Source organism: Glycine max, chromosome 9 (assembly GCF_000004515.6).
Source record: "Glycine max cultivar Williams 82 chromosome 9, Glycine_max_v4.0, whole genome shotgun sequence".
NCBI lineage: Eukaryota > Viridiplantae > Streptophyta > Magnoliopsida > Fabales > Fabaceae > Glycine > Glycine max.
This window is the reverse complement of record NC_038245.2, coordinates 41,192,653-41,218,123: the sequence shown is the minus strand read 5'-3', so window position 1 is coordinate 41,218,123 and position 25,471 is coordinate 41,192,653. Positions and strand designations below refer to the sequence as shown.

General features: G+C 30.0%; 1 protein-coding gene and 1 non-coding gene across 2 annotated transcripts; one reads left to right on the top strand and one right to left on the bottom strand.

Annotated features, from left to right (window-relative positions):
* The first annotated feature begins 12,201 nt into the window (after positions 1-12,201).
* Positions 12,202-15,210, top strand: LOC100813726 (uncharacterized GPI-anchored protein At4g28100). Its single transcript, XM_003534099.5, has 2 exons — positions 12,202-13,210; positions 14,454-15,210. The coding sequence occupies exons 1-2, from the start codon at positions 12,518-12,520 to the stop codon at positions 14,790-14,792; spliced, it is 1,032 nt and encodes a 343-aa protein (XP_003534147.1). The 5' UTR covers positions 12,202-12,517; the 3' UTR covers positions 14,793-15,210.
* A 2,336-nt stretch (positions 15,211-17,546) lies between these two features.
* On the bottom strand, positions 17,547-17,619 carry TRNAK-CUU (transfer RNA lysine (anticodon CUU)). Its single transcript has one exon. It is a non-coding gene; the product is annotated as a tRNA-Lys (tRNA).
* Positions 17,620-25,471: the final 7,852 nt, after the last annotated feature.

Below are 25,471 nucleotides of genomic sequence, written 5' to 3'. Positions count from 1 at the left end.
CACTAGGGTTAGTTGAAGTTGTTAACAGGTAAATTTAACAGTGATTTAGTTAGAGATCCTAATCAAATTGAAAGAGAGGGAGAAGTCAGAAGATATAAATAGGAGGAAAACTATTGGGTTAGATTGGATTTGGAGTGTTGTTGGTTGGAAAGGAGAGATAGTACTCCTGGAGTTGTGTGAGTTACTTTTTTTCCATGTTCCCACTTGATTCTGCAATCATATTGATTTAGATTCGGGGACAAAAGTGATTTTCAACGTAAGTCCGATTCTTTACTTTTCTCATTTGATTCCTATTACAGTCATGGTTGCTTCTGGTCTGTATATATTAGATTTTTAATGTAAAACTACACCAGGGCTAAGAAATACAAGCATCTATATTTCCTCTAATATTTATATTGATATTCTAAATCTTAATAAAATTGAAGATATATCATGTAGCATTTTGATTCCTCAGAGAGGATTGCAGCGGCAATTTGAATTTATAGTGTAGACATCCAACATGTTAAAAGTTGCATGAGATTATCAGGTCAAACTTGCCAGTTGCCACAACATGTGAAAAATTGTCAAGAGCTGGGTTTTTTATGCCTCTAAACTTTAAACTATCTGCATGCGTCCATCCCCTCCTCATAGTTTCTGTTTTTTGTCACAGATTTTGCTATCCTGATGTCTTGAGATCATAGTAGTATTGTTCACAGGTTCTTGAATCTGGTCCTTCTAACTGCAAAGCTCCACCATTATATGCTGATATCTAGTGAATTAAGTATCCAATCTGTATGGAAAGAATATCAGTACCACATTAAGAAAACAGAAAACCAAATTGAGCATGAATGGCTGAGCAGACTAAAAATGACTTAATGTTCACATTTAATTCATATTCTAATGAACATGTGTGAGATGTTACCATACTATCTATGGTGGCCACTGGTTAACAATCATCAATTGCGTTGCCTTAATGTTCTAAACGTGTCAAAGTTTTGAAAGTAACATAGAGTAGGGTTGAGAGTATTAAAGCAAAGAAGATCAATGCTTCATAATTTGTGTCAATGTAATCGTCCTCCCACCCTTATGTATAAAGCCAATGCTACTCACTGTAGTCCTCAATAACAGTTGGCTTCACATCTCATATTGAAGCTCTGATTACTCGTTTTAACTCTCCTTAGTCTCCTGGTTATTAAAATTTGATCGTGTTTAACTATTTTGGTTTATCATTTTGTGATTGCAAAAAGCAGCCAAGGGGGTGTGTGTGAGAGTATAATGGTTTGACTTTTACAAATGCCCGAATGATGGTTTAGGTAAAAGCTTCTGAATACTCAGCTCGTCAATGACTCGCTACCTTAACAAGGACCAAATGAAATTAAAACCGTGTTGATCCTTCAGAGAGAAATGGAGAGTGGTTTATGCATTTCCATCTTGAGCTCTTGCCATGGCTTTTGGTATGCTGCTGCCTCCCCAAGAAGATTTTTCTTTCTGTTGAGTCTCCTGCAGTTACTTTGCTATAGTGCAAAAAAAAAAGACTTTTGCTACTAATTAGCTTACTAAATGTAATAGATCTCCTAGTATAATCAGTTGTCACTTTATTTGTATAGAAGCTTAGGAAGATTCTTATTTTTGTGTTAGATTGACTAACTAAATTGCTTAACATTATTATTATTATTATTATTAACAAATTCACTTACCCTCCTCTTCTTTCCATCGTCTTTTTTCACTATTTCTTGTTGAGGTATGGGATTGACCTTTGATAACAGCTAGCAAGCACAGCTTGTGGCATCCTTATTGCTGTTAGGAAAATTAGTCAAAAAAGCTGTTACTGAAAAGTTAAAGGGAGATGTTGAGATCCCACATCAAGAATAGATATAGTCAAAGTAAAGCTTGTAAAAAGTGGGATATTTTCATCTCATGAGTTAGCTTTCGAAGTTGAATTAGGTTTAGCTCTAATTGAAGATAGTATTAGAGCTTATTGTAGATATGATATCGGGTCACCTTAAGTTGTTTAAAAATCTACTCAACCTCTTGACTTTCCTAGTACATTAAAAAAATATAGCTTAAATATGTTTTTCATACCTAAAAAAAAGATCATTTTCAATTTATTACCTAAAATTCACTTTTGGTCATCTACGTACCTGAAAATCTTTTATGTTTCAATGTGGTACATGCTGTTAGTCTCATTCTATTAAGCGATGATGTGATAGACGAAGTGTCACGTCATCAAGTCTAATCACTAACATATCAGTTGTAGGAAAGAAGGAGAAGAAATTTTTTAAAATGATTTAAATAATAAAAATGATGTGACACTGATGTTTTAGTAATTAGGCTTGATGGTATGTCATTCTATTTGTTACATCGTCACTTAACAGAATGAGACTAACGACAAATATTACATTGAAACATAAAATTTTTCTAGGTACGTAAATTACTAAACTGGATTTTAGGTAATAAATTGAAAATGACTTATTTTTCATATATGATAAACATATTTAAGCCAAAAAATATTAATCATATAATTTTCATGCTTCACATGTACAATCTTTGGCATGAGAAAAATGTGTTAAGATCTCATATCAACTATAGGTGATTTCATCGTTGTGTTGCACTGCTACGCCATGCACATGCATGATATACATGGGTGCTCTAGAGATCTCGTCAAGATCTCGTGCAAGTTGCCCCACTTGACACTCATATAAGTGATTTCATCACGTGCATGCTGCAAATCATACACCACCTATAAGGGATATGAAAATCATTAAAAAATTTATAAAATGTAAAGCTTTCTCTAACTTGTAAAGTTTACTATAAAGTTTATCCTCTCATTAATGCAACTCTAACACTTTCCCACACCATAGGAAGAGACTAAAAGAAAATTGATAGAAATCAATTTAAGTGTTAGCAGAACTGACAAGTGACTTGTTTTTACCCATATGAACCTTCTTCATAGGATCTCTAATCACAAAGGTTGGGTTACTATTTGCTTTCAATTGGCTTAAGTCTCATTCCCATCGATGTTTCTAATATCATATTCCTCCCTAAGGGTTTTGTCAAAGGATTTGCTAAGTTTTCTTCTGACTTCACATAATCTATGAAAATTGTTCCATTTTTTAACAGCTGCTTAACCACATTATGTATATGTTATATATGTCTATTTTTTCCATTGAATGTTTTATTCTTAGTCACAACTCTCACTGACTGGGAATCACAATGCATAGATATTGATGGGTTCAGTTTCATTCCCAAAGGAATGTTAGCTAAGAAGTTTTTCAACCACTTAGCCTCATTATCAACCATTTCTCGAGCAACAAACTTTGACTTCATTGTTGATCTACCGAGTTTAGTTAGAGTTTATAAAGTCTACTAAAAAGAGAGTGTACACAAGAGTAAACTCACAGAGGATAAGTGGACTCGTAAACTCGTAAGAGTTAGCTAGTTAACTCAAGAGTTTGATAATCATGATACTTCCTAAGAAGTTTCTCAACATAATGCTCTTTGGATAGTAATATATTATCTCTCTTCCTTATCATTTTAACTCCCAAAATAACACTTGTTTCACCCATGTCTCATGTCACAAAAGATAGTTACTTTAAAGAGGAAAAAAAATTACATACTCAAATATTCCATGTAAATATTTTTCTTACAATCAATTATTTTATTGTCAATGGAAAGTCAATCAAAAATCACTTATAACCCCCCACATTGATCAATCCTAGCTAATTAGAACACATCAAAGGTTCACTCATTATCTTAAAAAAAATTTAATAACTTATCTAACAAATTTAAAAACCACAAAGATAAGTTATGAAAGTACGATGGATTTAATTCTTAATACTGTACCTAACACTACCACATTATACTTTTAAAACACTCGCACTTCTACTTTCAGAAGATAGTATGTTTATAATTCTTAATCTTGTCACTTGAAAGCAAAATCATTTCATAATAGTGTAACCAATCAACATTTATTCTATCAATTGAATTTGGCAACCAATTAGGAAAATTCACGTAACAATATCAATTAAAATTTTGTTATTAGTATCAGGTAACGTGTAATCAACATCACTAATACCAATCGATATAACAAATCACAATGTAACACAATTCAAGTTACATTAACAATTGAAATTCAATCTAAAAATAATTGAAATTCAAACACATGATTTCATGTCACAAACGAATATTAACATAAATAAATATATAACAATTAAAAGTAACAATTGAATGATAATTGTAAATAATTAAATAACAAAAATGTTCAAATATAATATTCGAAATGAATGAGTTGATATAATAGTCAAATTTAGTTTTAATTAAATACACATCCAATTTTGAATTAATTGACATAGAACCAATCAATCAACAAGGCATCAAATCATATCACTCTACATGTTCTCCCTAATAATTTATACTTTAATAATCAGTCTTTAAATCTACATGTTAAACCCAATTGATTAAGTAATCAGCTGAAAGAATAAAACTAGTCATGCAAAAGAGTAATAATGGTGGGGCAAAACAAACAATCCTGCAATAAGTTGCAACACAACACCTACTTTTCTCGTACACCAATTTTTTTATGTCCAAACCAAAGCCAGATTTACTATACCAGAATATATATATTTCATTTCGTTGGGCTAAGTAGTAAAGTAATAGAATATGAAGACAAAACCCTAAAAGTTTGTAAAGACAAAATGATGATAGCATTAGGCATTATTCCATAAAAGCAAGATAATTGGGTTGGTAATCTTCAGTGGTGCCTATCGCTACATTCATTTTACTTTTTGTATTTTGATATTTATGATGAACTATACAATGGCAAATGATCACAAATCAGAGTACCCACATTTCAAGTGCTATGATGAAACATTACAAAATATCCATTTTTTTCAATAGCAATAGCATAATTGAAATATACAATATTCGATCAATTACCTCTGTAGAAATTTAGTACCTCATCCATCATAGTTTGTTTTAAATCAACAACATCAGTTTCACGTTGTACAAAAGGACATGTTTTCTTAGTTAATTTTGATTCAACACGTGTTTCAAATTTCTTAATTTGTTTATCATGCATATTAATTAAACCTAGTCGTCGCAATTTCATAACATACATTGGATTAACATGTATTAATCTAGCATGCCATATATCATAAGAATCAATCAACCAAGAAGAAGAAGATGTATTCTCATTAATCACTTAAGAAACATTGAGCACAAAGAGACCCTGATCACAATAGCCCTTCCCCACAAATACATTATTCTTAGTCATAATTGTCATATCAGACTCAAAGGATATCTTTATCCCAACCTTTCCCAACAATGCTACAGAAACAAGGTTAACTTTGATAGAGGGAACATGTAACACATCATTCAAAGCCAGTGTTTTCCATATGTGAGTTTGAGAAGAACTTTCCCCTTTCCTTGAATCGGAGTAGTTCTCGAATCACCAAGATAAGCTTGTTCTTCTCCATCTCCAACAGTAGTATAGGAGGTAAACATACTCTTATTAGCACATATGTGCTTGATAGCCCTAGAGTCTACCACCCATTTGTTAACATTTGTGACAACATTTACCTGAGAAATGACCACAACAATAATGTCATCTCCTTCAACTAGGTTAACCCTAGGCTTAGGAGAATTTTCATTTCTCACAACTTTGTACCTGCACTGAGGAGGAAAATGTCCAGGCTTCCCACAAACAAAATAGGATCCTTTTTTCTTGAAAAAAGGATTAGAAGCAGGAGCATGTGGGATGGGATTAGAAGGAGCAACACGTGAGTTATTATATTTGTACATATTCTTGTTATTGTGATCAATTTTGTCGACATACCTCTTATGAACTGGTTTGTCTTATGTTAGTCATCTTATACAACTAACTTTTGTATAGAAAATATTTTCCAAAACTTGTATAGTTCCCCAATTTATGGTTATTTTTTAGTAGTTTGTAAATAAATCTTGTTTTATTGTTAAAATTGTCTCCAGAATATCTCCATTGGATTTAATGATGAAATCTGTGCAATTTCAGGTGAAAAATAGGCTAAGTTATGAAGTGCTGAAAGTGACAGTTGGGTTCAGCTCAACATTTGGGTTAAGCGCGCATCCATTGCTAAGCACATCTTCAGCGCTCTTAGCACGGTAGAAAAATCTGACAGAGCATCAACATTAGGGTTGTGCGCTAAGCGCGAGATCACTGTGCTAAGCGCAGCAGGTGTCTTCAGCCAGGCTCAGCGCACGACTGACACTAAGCTCAATTCCACTTGCTCACGCTAAGCACGAGGGTGGTGCTAAGCGCAACATCATGGATTCAGAGCCTATTTAAATCCTGTTTTGTGCAGAATTAGGGTACAGATTTTGACACACACCTTTCAAATCTTTTGCAGAGTGCCTATTTTGGGAAAAGAGCTCTGGAGGCAGCAAGAGGAGCAAATTTTGCAAGGATACCTAGGTTTTGTAATTAGAGAGAGATTAGTGAGTTGCAGAGTGATTGTGAGATGTTGAGAAGAGGAGGAGAGGTCCCCCTTCTTGTGTAAGGAGCTGACATTCTCTACTCTTAATCTCATTATTGTTAGGGTTTCTCTGTAATGGCTGGCTAAACATCCTTGTTGGGGATTTCTAAAGAACAACTGATGTAAATACTTAATATCTAATTGATTATGTTTTCTGTGTTCAATGCTTCTTTCAATGCTTAAATTTTGTATGTTATTGGTCTGATCATCCATTTGTGTGCATAGTTAGGTGACTTTAGCATTTGGAAATGTACTGTTGTCTTAGAACTTGATTGAAGCAGGATTGAAACTTAGTCTTACAAGAGGAATTTACGGATTAAGTTTTGGTTTTAATTATATTGTTACAATAATGATGTTTGATCTAAGCCTAGTCTTACAAGAGGGATCTGCGGACGAAGCTTAGTTTAAATTAGACTACACTTTCGTAAGCTATTTAAGTTGAGTCTAGTCTTACAAGAGGAATCTGTGGGCGAAGCTCAGTTGAAATTAGTCTAAACCTAAGAGGGTTGTCTAAATTAAGCCTAGTCTAACAAGAGGGATCTGAGGATGAAACTTGGATTGATTCAACCTAACAAGGGATCGAGGTTTAGTAATTTAGGCTACAACATAGAACACAAAAGCATGATTGATTAGAGAAACATTTTTATATACATCAGCTTGTTTGTTAGAAAGACCCAACACTTTTACCTACTGTTGTCAATTTTACTTGCCTTTTTACTATTCTTAGCCTAGATTTTAGTTTAAATTCTATTTTCAACCATCAATCATTAATGTTTCTTTCAACAATGCCTTATTTCTGAATTTAATCCTATTTAACATTAGTTCCCTGAGTTCGATACTCGGATTCATCCATTTTAATTTTAAATACTTGACGATCCGGTGCGCTTTCGACAAACCAGGATTTCCCTTGAACATATTTGGACACCGAAAAGTAACTGCAGGGGAAATCTAACATCTTGTATTGTATTTGCCTTGACAAACATTGCTTTGGTCCTTACAGCAACACTCCTTCCTATTTATATCTTCAATGATAATGTGGGGTCAGAAGCGTTAGCATTGTTTACAGGTTTTCCTGCTTCAATCATGATATAAACATTTTAGATTGTTATTGTTGAAATCGAAAATTAGGAACGTGGTTGAACTTCCTGAGACGTGACAATCACTAACCTAAAAGGTTTACCTACGACATTCTACACAAACCTCCTATAATACAACAGGAATGTCTTAGCAGAACTAAGGTTACGAAACTCGCAAAGAAAAAATAAAATTGACCCAGGAGTAAAAATGGGAGAAAACTTAATAGAAGGAAAGAGAAACAAAGAGAAGCAAGCCAAGAAAAGCAAATGACCTCATTTCCTTTTAAAATCATTTAAAAAAAAATCTCCAACCAACTTTTTTTTCCTTTATCACCAATTATGAGCGTATAATCGACATTGTCCCCCTCTTAATTTCTACTTTTATTGATATTAATAAGAAGTTTGATTTTCAAAATTTGAATTTAAATGTCATAACTTGTCTATTTAATTAAATATTTTTTAAGAAATTTTTTTTGAAATAATTATTAAAATTACAACAAAATCTAGGGTGAACCACCAACCAAGTGGTGCACCGGTGGAGAAGTTTGTAAACATTTTAGTTCATAAATGTGCAAAAAGTGTAACAAATTAGTCTTGTCTTAAATTTGTGAAATCATTTTATCATTAAATTATAATGTTGAAGGACTAATTTAATAATAAGTTATATTTTTCATGGACCCATTTAATATTAAGTTGTAAATTTTAGGAACCTATTTATCATTACTAGGCATGGCAACGAAACCCGAACCCGTGGGACCCACCCCGATTTTGACGGAAAAAATCCGAGTTGACCAGGGTCGGGGTCGAATTTTCCCCGATAGCCAAAGTCGGGTTTGGGATCGGGGATGGGATTATCAATATCCGCCCCGAACTTGTCCCCAAACCCGCCCCACTAATAATTAATATATAACACATTGAAATATGAAACTATTAGATTAAATTTTATGTTTTATTTAAAATTATATTTTCATTTTATGAAAAATTATATTTTTTTAATAAAATTTTATAAAAATGTCGGGGGCGGAGCGAGGAGGGGAAAACTCGACCCCGTTAGAGATGGGGATGGGGTAAATATACACCTCCATTAATTTCAGGGGCGTGGGAGGGGGGGGGGATGGAGAGTCGGGGGCGGGGGTGGGGTAAACAAAATCCGGCCCCGACCCGCCCCGTTGTCATACCTAATCATTACATTATTTGCAAAATTAATTTATCGCATTTTTTGTATATTTAGATATTAAATTTATTTATTTATTAGGGATCAATTTATTAATATTTTACATTTTTAGAGACGAATTTGACTATTTAGCCTAAAATGAAAAAATTAAAATTGTAGTTTAAAACATAACATACTAGTGCTTAATCCCATGCTTTTTGTCATGAAAAAATAAACCCACACAAAAAAATATATATATAAAAGAAGAAGAAGGGGAAAAAAAGAGTGTATTATCTACTATTAATTGCGACACCTTGATCCAATATGCAATAAAAGGTGTCCCTTTTTTTTTATTGAATATGCAGTAAAGGGTTTCACATGACATAACCACTAGCTGGTTGATGAAAGAAAAATTTCATTATGAGAAAGAGAGTCTGAAGCCTTTTGCTTTGCTACCATTCGTTTCCTTAGCAGCTTTAGACTGCAAAGCGTGCTACTCTTCCAACAGCTCGGAGCTCAAAGCCTGCTAAAGAAAAACTAGTTGTTTATGACCAAGAGAGAGAGAATTAGAAAACAAACAGTATGTATTGGTAAATTTATTTTTGCATAAAGATCCTTAATTAGAATGTTATGTACTATGTAGGTTTAGGTTATTGCATAGAGATCCTTAGAATAAAAGATTATACACTAAATTTTCAATTCTCATATAGCCTACTATTGCATCCTTTCGAAGTAGAAAAATTTAAAAATCATGGACAACATTCAGAAGGGTCAAAACATAAAAATATGCAGTTGGGTCAAAAACACTTTCCTATATAAAGTTTCAGAGCTTATATATTTTACAGCTTTTGGGAACTCTAGACACAGTTATGCATAAAAAAAACTCGATCAAGCATAAAATATTAAGGAATTTTAAAATGATTCCTATGTGTTTAGACGGATCCAGAAATATTATGTTATCGATCGGGACAATACTCATATATAAAATTTTGTGAAAACAATACTTATATTATAAATTAATTTGTTATATTGAATTCCAAGAACAATTTATAATTATACTTATGTATTATATTAAGAGGCTTTTAAAAATTTGTAGGGGTAATTATCTCCATTGTGTCTCAAGTGGATCCTTCCCTGTCTATATATATATATATATATATATATATATATAGTTGCATGTGACACTTCTAAAATTTATAAAGATCAAGATTAAATAAAAATATTAGAGAATGAAAATCAAATTTAAACATATTTACATATGCTTAAAATATTTTCTTTATCTAAAAATATTGAATAAATATATCAAATACAAATATGGCAATAATTTTAATGTAGCAATGACTTATAAGTATCAATGCAACACAATTCAAAGAATTATTATATGTATTTTATACTAGGTTATATAATGAGGGATTATTAGAAGCAAGTAATATTTTTTAAAGTCCCTTGGAGTTTCTGAACTTCTTGTCTGTCGCTGGTCAACAATTTCTTTACCCTTTTCAAGTAATGGGTGAAAAATTATCATAAGATGTTTCAAATAATGACCGTAAAGACAAATAAAAACTATAACATAAGAGATCGACCTTACAAAATTTATAAAGAATATATGGAAATTCACAACTAGAATCTTCTTGTTATACTTTCGATAAATATGATTAGAGGTGTCCCATTATCTGTCTAGAGAAAATGAAAGTTTGAGGAAAGTGAAAGAGGAAACAGTCACAACCCTGACTATTTAAACAAAAAAATATTAATTATTAGTCTTTTTTAAAAAAATTAAAAGAATTTAATATCTATATATTAAAATTCATTTAATCATAGATTATTATTTAAATTACTTTAAAATAATTATTTTAAAATTTTTCAAAAGTTATTATATATAGATAATGGATTGTGCAAAATTTAACGAATAAATGAAAATTACAACAGGCCTTGACAGGCTTCTGAACCCACAACTTTGTTGAAAGCACATAAGGAAAAAGAAGAGAATAAAGAAAACTGAAATTCTCAAGTTAATTAAACAAGAAAAAAAAACTAATTGCTTTTTCTTCTAAAATAAACTATTTGCTTCGGCTTTTGAACCAGGAATGTGTACTGCTTTTTGCAAATCCCTTTACTATCAATCAACTTAGAAATAGAGTGAAATACAGATAGAAATGTTATTGAATAAATCTCACAATGATATCATCCTAGCATTAGAATTCAGTTAGGTTAGGTTTTGAAATCACTTCCTTCAAATGTTTTTTATAGATAAAAATTTGAGATAAGAGGATAATTTTTCAAATCTTAGAATGAGATTAAATTCAAACTCTTTAAATCCAAACTCAAATGATGTGCTTATATAATTATTATAAGTAGGATATTTTTCATTTAGTTTTCCTTTTGTAACATAATAACGTCAATTTTTTGGTATTTCAATTTTTTTAACAATTATATGTCTAGGACTCAAACTAAAAATCATAGATTAAGTCAATTAGAATAATTTTATGTTAGTTGATGCATGTAATTAGTGATAGAATTTATTCATATGATGCATAAAAGCATAAATTCTTCATGTGAAAATTATATAATATTTAACTTTATCCTTATAATAATAATACAACTGATCAAGTAAAATCAAGTCTTGGAAAATATATCACAGTTATTCACTTATAATATATATATATATATATATATATATATACATACCCCACAAGAAATTAAAAAGCGAAAATAGCACATAATTCATTTCCATGATTAGGATTTATGAGCGACGAGCCGAAGAGTAAGAGAAGAATAAAGGTTGCAACAACTGCTGGTGGAACAATTAAGATATGGGCACTTCTGCGTTACTCATTGAATAAGAACCCTCCCAAAAATGTGAAAACTCTAACCGGATCTGCACTCTCGATGCCATGTATTAAATACATTTTACTTACTGATCTTCGTACTCTCAAATCCAAACATCACACAACAACCAAACGAAATACTAATAATTTTAGAGAAAATAACCATAAAATTATAACTTAACAAGATTAATTTTGGGTTTGCATTTCTAGCAGAAGTGTTTAAAAAATGTTTGAGACTACCTAAAAATATAATTGAAAGTGAAATTTTATCTTGAAAACTCAATTTTAAAAAAATAAGATCTGAATTATTTTTACAAACTTAATTCATTTAAATATTTCTCTAAAATTATGCTAACTCTATTGGACTAAGTGATTGAAGGAATTGAATGAGTTATCTGATTTTACATTTTAGACTTTTTCTATCTCGTATTTAAGCTTGAGAGACCGTGTATCTTCCGATCTCCATTGAATTGAATTCAATGAATAAGTCACGAGTCTAATAGATTACCAATTTTATACTATTCCTACCTAATCCTGAAAAATCCTATTCCGGAACACTGACTGAAGTAATTCTAGATTATATAACATGATTTGAAACAAGCTACAAGACCACAACCTAAATCAAATGTAGTTCTTCCATGAATGATTTGGTCATGATACTATATTGTTCTAAACCCTTCTCTAAACTTAGCTGAGGGTGAGTACTTTATAACTAAAAGAGGTAGCATACTGCCAAACTTTCCACAACCCACCACTCTTTTTTCCTTTTCTTTTAATCTTTATATATTATATATTATACACAAGAACCTCCACCATCTTTTACCCTTTATTTTTCTTTGCCTTTCCCTTTGGTTCCTACCCATATAACCTACACCAACATCATCACATCCTCTTCTTTTTTTGGTGAGAGAAACAAGACATAACCTTTCTTCTTCCATTCCCTTCTCCTTTCAATCTCTCAAGTTTAACACCATGTCATTGACACTTTTCCTGAAGACCCTTTTCCTCTTCTTCCCTTGCTACTTGTGCCTCCCTGACTCAGAAACAACAACAACCCTTAACCCCATTTTGCTAACCCCATCCAAACCTGCAACAACAATCCCTGCATTCCCTGAACAATCTGAAGTCTCAGGGTGCCCTCTCACCCTCTCAGATGAGCTCTTTGATGGGATCAAGAGTGCATGTGGTGGTGCCAAAAGTGGTGCTGACATGGAGCTCCACCACAGCAGGTGCTGTCCAGTGCTTGCAGCATGGCTGTATTCTGCATATTCTGCCACTGCACTAGGCAGCATGGCAGGTCATAGCCATAGCCATAGCAATAATGGTCATGGTCATGATGGCCATGCCACATCAGCATATGACATGATTATGCCTTTGCTCCCAGATGATTCAGAAACATGTGTGAATGAGCTGGGAAAGGCCTTGGAACTGAGGGGTGTTGAGCTGACAAAGCCTAATGAGACTTGTGATGTCGTGTATTGCTTCTGTGGCATTAGGCTGCACCACTTGACATGTCCTGATTCATTTTCTGTTGGCCAAAGTGGGGAACTTGTTGGGGATGCAAGTGTGACAAGGTTGGAGAAGAATTGCTTAAGTAGCACCACAGATGCTAATGGCTTACCAGGTCTTGGAGGCTGCTCTAAGTGCCTAAATACCCTCTATTGGGTGAGTTTTCCTTATTTTTCTATATATATTAAAAAAAGACTATCTTTTTTGTCTAGGGCGTGTTTTCATGTTTTGGTGCCATTTTGCTTAGTTCATTATTGTGACTTGGAATTTGATGGATCTTGTTGAAAAATTGAAGAAGATCAAGATGGTTTGGGTTTCATCTTCATCTTCTTGACTTCTTCGCTCATGCTTGGTACTTGGTAAAGTTGTGTCTTGCTTTTGTTTACTTGTGATGTTGGTTGCTTTCTAAGCTTTTGCACAATTCCTCACGCGCCATTGGAGCTTGTGTGGTTCACGAACATGGATAGAACAGAACCAATAGTGGACTGGATTAGTGATTTAGTGGTACACTTTTGTAGCACATTAACCTTTTTTTCTTTTCTTTTCCATGTGAGAATTTAGGGAGGAAAACAGTATTAACTCTAATAATGTGTTGAAGTTATTACACAAACTTAATATAAATATTAAGCAAGTGCAATGTCGCTATCTTGGTACTTCAAATTAAGTTGTAGTTTTGGATTCATGGTATTAAGAGGACAGTTTAGTTAGAACATAGAAACAGTCCTTTTTGCTTATTCTATTTTGGATTAAGTATGAAAACGACTCAAATAATATGGTCTTATTATGACAGATATTGTCATTTTGCTAATTGTTAAAACTTAAAAGACCCCATACTATTTGTCAAATTGACTGTTATTATTATTAGCCTATCCCAGTCTTAAATGATGGTTCCTTAACAGAGAATTTTAATTTTATTCTTTTTCTTTCTCTCATTTGCATTGATGTGTAACATACAGTTTTGAGGATTAAGATGACAACATCATTTGTGGCTTCTTTTGGATTTGTCATTCTTGTTGTTTCTGATTTTATAATTAGCAGTTTGCAAAAATGTTGTCCCTTGTCGCCCTTGCAATTGTTTCAGAATCTTAAATTATCATCTGAAGTCTTAAGCGAGGTGTCACAACTGTTTTTTTTTTGTTGCTTTTAAACATATTATTCAGGATTTGCTGCTTCATTAAAAATAATTTAATAGTTGCATATTGCCACAGTTATTAAAAACCTTGATTAGGTAGTGTATTAGCCTTGATGTGCATCTGAAACCATTTATCTATGCGTGGATGTTACACCAACCAAGATACTACTATTTAAGAAGCTTTGATGCACCAAACCCCCTTGTGTAATCACTCGTATCATATGCAACCTCTTTTGATATTCTCATTGAAATATTACTTGTACGCAGCTTAACAAGAAGACTTCAAATTCAAGCAAAGCAGAAGACAGGACCACCAAGATCCACAACAAAGATTGTGAGCTTATGGGCTTGACATGGCTTCTGGCTAAAAATAGGACAGCTTATATGCACACGGTTTCTGCGGTTCTCCGCGCTTTGATGTTAAACACTGATGGCTCTTACCCTCAATCCTGCTCTCTAAATAGTGACGGAATGCCTCTTGCTGTGGATTCATCAGAAATCTCTGATCACTCTTCATCAACCAACCTCCTACCGCCCATCTCTCTTTCTTTGTTATTGCTTTGTTTGTTACTACTGCCCATGCATTTTACAATGTTATCCTCATAGCTATAACCTGAGCCAAAAGAGGATCTCAAACTTAACATTTTGTAGATTTGAATCTTTATGGTTTTGCTTAGGAATGTAATCCTTCTCAGTTATTAATTCTAGGATGTGTATCAAGTGAGAAGAGTGTTTATAATGAGAGGGTATATAAGAGGAGAGTAAATCATGACCACACAATCATACATGAATAATTAGGATTACAAATTATTTAATGATCACAAAATTACATGATTTTGCAGTTTACTTCTAACTATGCATGTATGGTTATATGGATTAGATTTTCTCCTCCTGCCTCATGCAAACACTCATCTCATTTGATACGCCCACTAATTGCAATAGGATGAGGTGTTTGATATTTGTCACATTTTTTGTTTTGGTGGACCACCATAATTGGGACTAGTGGATTGTTTTCGAGGGACAACATTTGGAAGTAGTGTTCAGTGTTCACTTATTAGGGTGGCATTTTTCATGAGACAGTTATGTGCTTCACGGGCAAATTATGCATTATGGAACTTCAACTTCCTCACTAGAACACTGGATTTTTCTGTTGTCTACACTTAATGTGGTGAGGTTGTTGCTAGCTGAAATATTCCAAGGACAATGACTTGTCACAAGTTCGGCATGAAGAAATTATAACTCAGCAAACGGGAAAATTTTTGTAGTGATAAAAGAAAACAATTCAAAAAGCAGTTAATACTTTCACCTGTTGAAGGTGAAAAGAGTAATGTTCCCATCGTGCCATAATTTTTTTACACCTACCTTTATATCCCTTTTTTATTTGTATAAAGAGGAGTAAGGATAATGTGTAGAAATATTATGACGTGAAAATATCATTGTTGGAAGCAAGTCCTAGGTCCATAGATAACACTATCAACAAGGCGTTGTTCTTTATGATAATTAAGAACAAAAGTCAAAGCAAGGTTTGGTTAAACAAATGAACCGATACCACCAGTTTAATGACTTGCATTGATTTTGTTAAATGTTAAGTATAAATTTTATGCATAGAATTAAACATTTTTTTAAGGACATGAGAATTAAACTTGAGAGCTGGTAATTATTTTAAACAAAATTAAGCTACTGGTAAAAAACAAAATTAAACTACAATTATACATTGGTTTTAATACTCAGAGGCTGGATCAGCTTGAAGTTTGAATCTAGTTTAACAACACAAGTCTTATGATCTTATCCTACTATTTTTTTTTTTGGCAAAAGTCTTACCCTACTAGGTAAGGATAAAAGAATGGAACACTGATTAAAATCTAGTTTAACAACATTGATTAAAATTCATTCTCAAAAAGAAAAACATTGATTAAAATTTAAAAGGCACAGTGTGAAAAAAGGGCAAATGGTGCAATAAATTGAGTCACTTATAAACAAGAGAAAGAATTTTTGCCCCAAGTGAAAGTGGCATGTCTAATTTCGCAAATATTGTCATGTCAATTAGTCGAAAAGGACTATTGACATGGTTTTGAAAATTAATGAACCAAAATAAATTTTGTATTAGTAAAAGATTAAATTAAATCAATTAAAAGTTAAAAAGACCAAAAAAAATAGTTTAGCTTATTACCATTCACGTGCTTATTGATTTTATGATATATGTTGTTCACTTAAGTTTTTTTGTCTTGCTTTTAAGGTATAATAATTTAGTTCAACAAAGAATATATTTTGAAAGAGGCATTTTTTTTACTTTAAATGAAAAAAAAGTTTTATATCATGTTTTTTTAATACATGTGACCTTTTTTACTTGGAAAAAACTAATAATAGATAATTTTTTGTTGGTGAGTCCAAACCTTGAATAAACTAATTATAAAAAAAAAAATTGTTAGTCCGAAGCTTGAATTTTAGTTATCATATCCTTAAAATTATTTTATATACTTTTGTTCTCAAAGGTTTGGTGTGGAATGATACTCATGTGCCCATATATATACTCATCAAGTTTTCACAAATAAATATGTATAGTCAGCGTCATTTTAGGGGTTCATTTTTCTTCTCTTCGTGATTATGTTCAATCATTTAAGTTAATTTTTACTTTTTTTTATTAAATGAAGAACTTGTTTAAATTTTTGTTAAATAATTTTTTAGTAATTTGTTAGATTATGTTTACTTGGTCTTATATTTTTTCTCTTTATTGTGAATATTTTTATTCATTTTTCTTATTATCTTTTTAAATAAATCATAATTTTATTATTTTTGTGTCATTTTATATTTTTTTAGTTACTTAAACGGTTACACTTATATTTTAATAAATTAGCTTTTTAGCTTCGGTCACTTCTTCACCTTATTTTGCTGAATATAATTTCTAATGTTTCTTCTTGAAATACTACTTAAAATAACATTTGTTAAGACATTAATTTTAGCATTTTAGATTTTCTTTCCTTTTATCCTTAATATATTTATGAAATTTTTTTATTATCTTTTTTAACTAAATCATGATTTTATTTCTCTTATGTCATTTTACACTTGTTAACTAGAATTTAATAAGATAACTTTTCAACTTTCAATTAATTTTTATTTTTGTAAGTTTTTATTAAATATAAATCCAGTTTTTTTTTCTTACTTCAAAATTTAAATGGCGTTAAGAAAATCTGAACTTGTGTCTAAAGTTAAGTAAGAATATTTTACTCTAGAATTTTGGGCCGTTGGAACCCACTTTGGGTCATTAGTGGACAAAATAATAAGTCAAAAACCAGATGTTAACTAAATCGTTTCTCGCAGCTAATTAAAGTAAGTATAATAAAATAACTATGAAAAACAAAACGCCCACCGTGGGGCTCGAACCCACGACCACAAGGTTAAGAGCCTTGCGCTCTACCAACTGAGCTAGACGGGCTCATTGTTAAATGTTGGAAAAGATATTGTTTGTTTTACTAACTAAAATGATTATACGTATTCTGCTAGATTAAAGAAACTCCGCATTGCATTGGTCCTTGCCTCCTTTTGTATCCTTGACCCATGACCTTAATAATATGCATATTTGAATTCATGTAAAAAAAAAATTCTAGGAAGCACATTATTTATAGCCATAATTCATGGATAATTTTTTTTCGATAACGAAAACACTTCCCTTTATTTGTTTGCTTTCAGTTTATGTATAAAGTTCTTATTTTTCAAGTTCTTAATTACTATCTTAATATTTCATACTAATAAATTATTTTATTATAATCTTATTAATTTTTTAAGTTATTCAATATTGTGTTATGTTGATTTACCGTTTATTTTTAATTATTTGCATTTTGCAACTATTTTCTGTATGAACCTTCAACAAATGTTTATTATCAATCAACGTTTTATTCTTCTAAATTTGTCCATTGACTCTTAACATATAAACTTCAAGCATGATTATATAACACATTAAAAGTATATGTCTTCAATGGGAAATTATTTTGTTTGAATGGACTAAAACTATTATATACAATAAAACTTTCATATAATATAATTACATACTTAAACTCACAATTATTAAATAAGTTAAAAATATTGTTAGTTGTTTCACGTGCTTGGTAATTAAAAATATTTTTTTTTATAAAACCACTTGAATTCTAATGTGGCATCCACATGTAGTTTTTAGATACATTATATTTTTAGTCTTAATTATTTTTATGAAATTTACTTTTATTTTATTCCTTCACCATCTTAGTCCATTATATTTTTATAAAATTTAATTTTAGTCTCTTTAACAATTCTTTTGACAAATCTTGTTCCTCAACAACTATATTCCTCATTGTTTTTAGTCTCTTTCATCAAATTTGGGTTACGTGATCACATTACCTAGCTAGCAAGTGGCAAGTTTAAGGGATCTATTTTAGGAGAAGAGAAGGGTAATAAGGTGGATGAAAATAAGAACTAAAAAAAATAGAATGAATGAAAATAAGTGAGAGATAGAATGAATTGGATGGGTATTTGATTTGAGAGAAATGGAAAAGAAATAAGAAAAAAAAAATGCAATCAATACTCCATGTAAAAAGAAAACCCTATATTATTCTCATATATAAATAGGAGTGAAATAGAGAAGTATTGTATGAAAAATAGTACATTTCCCCTGTATCTTATACATGTGATTTTTTTTTTATATTTGATACATTTAAAAATAAAAAATAACATGAAATTAAAATTTTAAAAAACTATATTTTAAAATAAAATAAACCACTTCATATTTTGTTGTTTTGTATCCGTAAACCAAATTCTACCTTTAATTGAGTATTGAAAAGAAAAACATCATACTAAGCGTTGTGATAAACATGTCTCATATTATATTCCCTTATTCTTTATTTCCTTCAAAGGATGGACTCATTTGAGTGACGAGTCTTGACTAACAAGTATATAAATAATTAGCTAATTAAATAAAGAATCAAATTAGAAGATAAAGGCATGTACTAGCACATATACAACTTTTCTTCAATAAAAAAAAGTACATGCATATACAACTAAATAATATTCTTAAAAATATAGATATATGTGTTAACATGTTTATTTTACTGAAGTTGTGTAATCATATTTTTGTTATCATTTTTTCGACGTATAATAAAAAGAATTAAATTATTCAACATAATTTTATTTCTACGAGTCCTTAGTATAAATAATTTACATTATCATCAATTAAAAATTAGCATCAGTATAATTTTTATGCTTTATTTAGTATAGGAAAATAAATAAATAAGGAAAGAAAATGAGCAGAAAGAGATGTGACTTTAAAGTTGTTTAGTAGGGAAAAGAAAAGATAAAATTTTTCTTTCATCTTATTTAATTGTGTAAAAAAACAAAAGGAATAAATATTTTTAATAAAATAAACTATAAAAGCAACTTTCTCTTCGTTGTGTTCAAAATTGATGGATTATAAAAATAGTGGGCTCCATATACGTTTTTTGGGTTTCTTTCTTCTTGACACTTTGTGAAACGGTGGAATGATTTGTTTTAAAATTTATTTTTTGCTCTTTCTATAATTCTAAACGAACAAAAACTTATCGCAATAATGATTTGTTATTAGATAAAGAATGAAAAAATCCTTCAATAAACTAGCACTTTTGCTAAGACTTGGCATCTGGCAACATTTTTCTAATCTAAAGATTTTATTATTTATTTTGATAACTTTCTAGTGTAGGAAATAAAGTTGCATGGAAGAGACGAGGACCACGACGCCGTTCACCGACATTTAACGGCAAGTATAGTTTTGTAGTGGCGGAGGTGGAACTGAAACATAGATACCACTACCCCCGCTACATGACGAATTTACCCTTCAATTATTACAAAATGACAAACCTCGTGACTGTTCTTTGCCCGAAAAACTGGTCCATTTGTTCAAACAAAGTCGACGCTGACAACGATAGTTGTCGACTTGTGTAAACTGTAATGATAAGATCAATCTGTTTTATATATAATATAAGTTTTGAATTCAAATTTTATCGTTAGACTTTTCTTGGTTAAATTTCGGTGAACATTATTATTATGGGGCCTTATGATATTATATTTTTTTAAAATAAAGTAAATAGTTAATTATAACTCAGCTGGTATGATGTTTTGATCGTGCATAAGTAACCATTTTCACATCAAATTGTTAGGAAGATATAGAAGCATCTTCATATTGTTAAGATTGATATCTTATGTCAGCAAGTCAGGCTGATCTAGTTTTATCTGTTACCAAGTCATAGTTGTGTTAGCTAGGTTCACTTTCAAGTAAATGATTCAATCTAAATTTTGGTAGTAGAGATACAAATAAACTCATCTCAACGCAATTATATATCCCTAAATTGAATGCAATAAATGTAGAACTAAACTAATTTCATGATAATTTTTTTTAGAAAAAAACATGTGATTAGATGAGATACTTTCTATCTTCGGAATTAAACTGTTCTAATATGCGAATGTCTCCTACCAATATATTTAAAAGACCCAGTTACTTAAGTTGTGTTTATTTTTTGGTTTAAAGCTATGATAATTGTCAATCAAACCATTTGTTTCATTCACGTTCAACTGTATTGGAAAGTGATTGAAAGCTAAAACAAGCACACACTTATTATTTTTATTTGAAAATTAATCCGTATCCCTGATAGAGTGATAAGATAATAATACTTTGTTAGAAGCCCTTGTTGATCAAAATGCTCTCGATCTATTGGTCTTAGTAATCAAAATACTCAAATCTAGCCCATCAATTGTGTTAGTGTGAGAGTTCGAAAGTGCTTCACATCCTTCAAACCAAAGAAACATTGGGTGAAAACTAAATCCACTTCATATTGAGATGTATAGATACAAATAAATTGAGATTTGCAAAGGGATTGGTTGTGAGCTGATGGTGGGGACTGGGGAATAAAGAGAGACTGAAATATAATTTTCAAAAGCATCTTTACTCTGCAATCTTGCGCGATCATTGTTTTAGATACGTAATATAGGCTATAATATATTCAGAATTTTAGTTTTTTGATGCACCGGTGGACAAAAGATATTCTTATAAATTATAAGCAAACCCTTTTTATCTTTCATGTTTCTATATGAAGTATCAGTCTATAAGACTATAATGATTGTGTCTTGCGTGAGATAAGGTCTTCTCCTGAATCCTGATTGATTCTTTTTTATTATATACTTTGATTTCATTTATTAAAAAACAAATACTTTTAATTAAGTCAGTGAGCTAGAACTGAGAAGCCATCTACGATTTAATGGATCGGGAAGTATAATCAATTTGCTTGAAAAGCTCTCTTGTAACTATAAGCTTGGCGCATATTAATATATATTGATATATATATATATATATATATATATATATATATATATATATATATATATAAATTTGTGCTCGTATTAGTTTTCACGTAATTTATTTATAACACACGTAAAGCTTGAGGTATGACTTTATGCCTTTATAATATAGATATGGTCATATAAACATGTTAATGTAGAATAAATACAGAAAAAACAATTAATACATTTTTTTCTTTCTTTATCGAAAAAACTAGTTAAGTTACCGTGTGATATAAGGGATAAGAGTTTTTTAATATTAAATTTAATTATTTAATTAAATTGTATGTTCTAAAAAAAATGGTTAAGTATTATTGAATAAAGTGATTAAAAATTTACTTTTGGATATAACTTTTTCTTTAAGAATATATTTATTTATTTTTGTAATGATAAATCTAGTACCATTGCACAGTTTAAGAGATTGATCAATGTTTGATCAATGTACCTTAATGATATAACTGATATTTCTACTTTAAATTTCAATTGATAATTAGATAAACTTAAAGTAGTAATTATATTAAAGAATTAAGGGATGTGAACATCACGAGGTCTATTTATTTTACTATAATTTGAAAAAAAAAAGAATATCCAAACTTAAATTTATGTTTTCTTCCCGCGACAGTAATGACAACATGAAAGAAAGCACATACCATAAATCCTAAGTGTGCAACATCCATTGGTTTGGTTGTGTTTGATGCTTTCACTCATCTTTTTCTGCACACCAAGCATAATTAACTGATCTATGAAAGTGTGGCTAACATTTTTTTGCCATACTTAAATTTTGTAGCATGTTGGAAGAAATATTTTCTCGCTAATGATTTATATCACATCTCCTACACATGATTAATTTTATTTAATTATTGCAAGCAAAGATACATATTATGAATGTAAAGATTTAATAAAATTTAATGATCATAACAAATTTTGGCCATTAATAAAATCACTACAAAACTTACGGTGAATATGAAAAAAAAAATGACACAATTTTAAAGATTGGATACTGAAGTCAGTATTTTTTTTATAAAAAAATCAACTAATGTTTAAATTAAAAAATATATAGACTTTTCATTTTTGTGTTAGTTAAGAAATGTTATTATAATTTTGTGTAAGATTGATTTAAAAGAGTATAAAAAATGTTATTTTCAATTTTTCCTTTGGGAATTAAAAAAGTTTAACATAATTAGTTATGACTTAGTAATTAAAATTTGGTATAAAATTGATTTAAAAGAGTATAGAAAAATGTTATTTTCATTTTTCAATTTTTTCGCTAGGTATTAAATTAAAAAGTTTAACAATGTGCTAGAAAATTATAAAAGCATTGGAGAAATTAATAGTCAAAAGAAAAATAAATCTAAATATTGTTTTATTTGATAATATGCTACTCATTTTACAAGGACTAAAGTGTTACTAAAAAGGTTTCGCAAGTTACAAACAACAACAATACAATAGTAATAATAATAATTGTACATATTACCTGTCCTCTTAAATAAATTTTTTAGGCAATTTAATCATAAAATTTAACATAGTATATAAATAATCAATAATAGTAATAATTATTAATATTAATCACAGTAAAAGTTTGAGATTTTATGTTTTATGCAACGAATAAACATTTTTGTATATTTATGGAGAAGATTTGAATATGAATATCCTTAACCTTTGTATTTGTATGATCTGTATGTTTAAATAATATTTTTTTTTTGTTTTACAAAAATTATAATTAGTAACTTAGGAGTGGGAGAATATCGTGTGTGTAGTTAGTGATTTGAATATATATCCCTTAGTATAGCGACAAGTTCATAAATTTAAATTTAATATCTTTAATAACTATATAAAATCATAAATATAAATTTCTACTAATAAAATTGTTGAATTAATTTTAATTAAAAAAATTATATAACTCTAAATATGCCTGAAAATTATTTAAAATAAATTGAAATGTAAAAATAACTTTAAATATGTCTTTTAACATCTAACAAAATATATATCAATAACCTACCCAAATTTTCTTACTATGTTCACTTGCAAAATATATATCATCACACCCACTTTAAGAATGAGAGTCAAAATCCATCACAGATACTGAATATGAAATTTAATTTTGAATTGAGAGTTAGATCCATCATGGGCATGAAATATTGAATTTCAATACCTTGTTGGTCATGAAGGCTCATTTCGAACTTGTTTTGTCCAATATAATAGACATGGACTTTATGTTTCCATTAAGCTTGTAAAATCCATAATTTTTTTGCCAAAGCTCCAGAAAAGTAAACGTTGATATCAAATGTTTTTATGACTTCAACTTCTATAAAAAAAAAAAAAATTCGGAATCCTTCAATTGTGTGTCATCAAGGTCAATTTTTGACAAAAAAATGAGAGAAAAATATACCCAGACATAACATTTCCTAATAAAAATATTAATGAAAGACATTGAATAAACCTAATTAGAGGAACAAAAAAAAAAGTAGAGTATATAAAAAAAAGAAATCAATACCTCTCTAGGAACCAAATCTAGCTTAAGTGTTCGCTAGAGGTCCTCCATAAAATTGTTCACAGGTGGCAAAACTTCTAGAAATCCAAAGAGATAAATAATTTCACATAATTTCATATCAAATATCCTAGTATGAAAATCATTTTCTCCCAAGTAATAAAACATCACAATCGATTGCCTATCAAGTAATAAAAAGATGTTGTCATCTTTAGTGATAACAAATTGAGTGTGTCCAATACCAATTTTCATCTCCCTTGTATTTTCGTATGAGTTATTTAAATTAACATATCTTTTAGATCGTCTCCATACCAATCCAAGAAATTGGTAGAAAAGCTTATTTGTTCCTAATTGGACAAAATTTGAGAACCATAATTAAAATGTGTAGAAGAATATAAATAATGGAAAAAACACATATAAATATAAAATCAACAGAGATTTAGAATAAAAAATGAGTAGAAGAATATAAATTACAACAAACAAAAAATCACATATAATATAAAATTAACAAAAATTCAGGAAAAAAAACCAATATGAAATTTAATAATAACATATTTAACATGTCTTGGGTTCAACTTGACAACAAAGCTTTCAAATCAATACGTAAATTTCACATGTTTGATGATATCCATTTTACAATTTTTTTTAAAAAAAAGTGGAAGAGATTAATATTATAGTTTGTGCAGCTACTTTAACAACAAAATCTTTTTTTTTTTCTCTAGACACTCTCCAAGGATGAATTACACAAACCTCTTAACTTTTATATAAACAAAGTCCTTTTATATATAATGTAGCACTAAACTTTTAAAACCATGCTAAATATTTCCAATAATTGCAATAGTTCTTTGTATATTTTCTCTAAAGTTGGTACATTAACTTTATATATAATATCTATTGTTATCTGCTGTTAATGCCAAATTTAAAAACAGAGGTGAAGCTTTTAATGGTAATTGAGGTGCAGGTGTAAGATGTTGTTCCATCCATATTAATAATGATAATATATTAGTTTACTAACCTTTAATATGTTATGAATTTGAAAGAAAAAAAGATGATTTTAATAACAATGAAGGTGAAGATGTAAGAAAATGAGGATTAAAGTTGACAAAAGATGAAGAAGAAAGAGGATAATTGAAGGGAGAAGGACCAAAGGAGATTTTGTTGGTTTAAATATCTCCCACTAATAAAAATTAACAAATAACAAATTAATATTGAGTGATAAAAAAGTTTATGTAAAAAATGTGTGATTCATAAATTCCATTAACCCATAGGACTCGTGCAAAGGGGAGGGCGGACGTACGTGTAAGGGAGGGGTCCCCCTTCTGTTTTTTATTTATTTATAATATATAATATAATATTTTAATATTAAATCAATTTTTTTATTTAAATATTTTGATTATAAAAATAATATTCTTTTTGTCCTTAAAAGTAATTAGTTTAGTTAATTACATTAAATTTGTTAATTATT

Excerpts from the sequence above, each read along its gene's own strand:
- LOC100813726 (XM_003534099.5), top strand. The coding sequence starts at position 12,518 with ATGTCATTGACACTTTTCCTGAAGACCCTTTTCCTCTTCTTCCCTTGC. Across the intron at positions 13,211-14,453 it reads GCCTAAATACCCTCTATTGG|CTTAACAAGAAGACTTCAAA; the intron begins GTGAGTTTTCCT and ends ACTTGTACGCAG.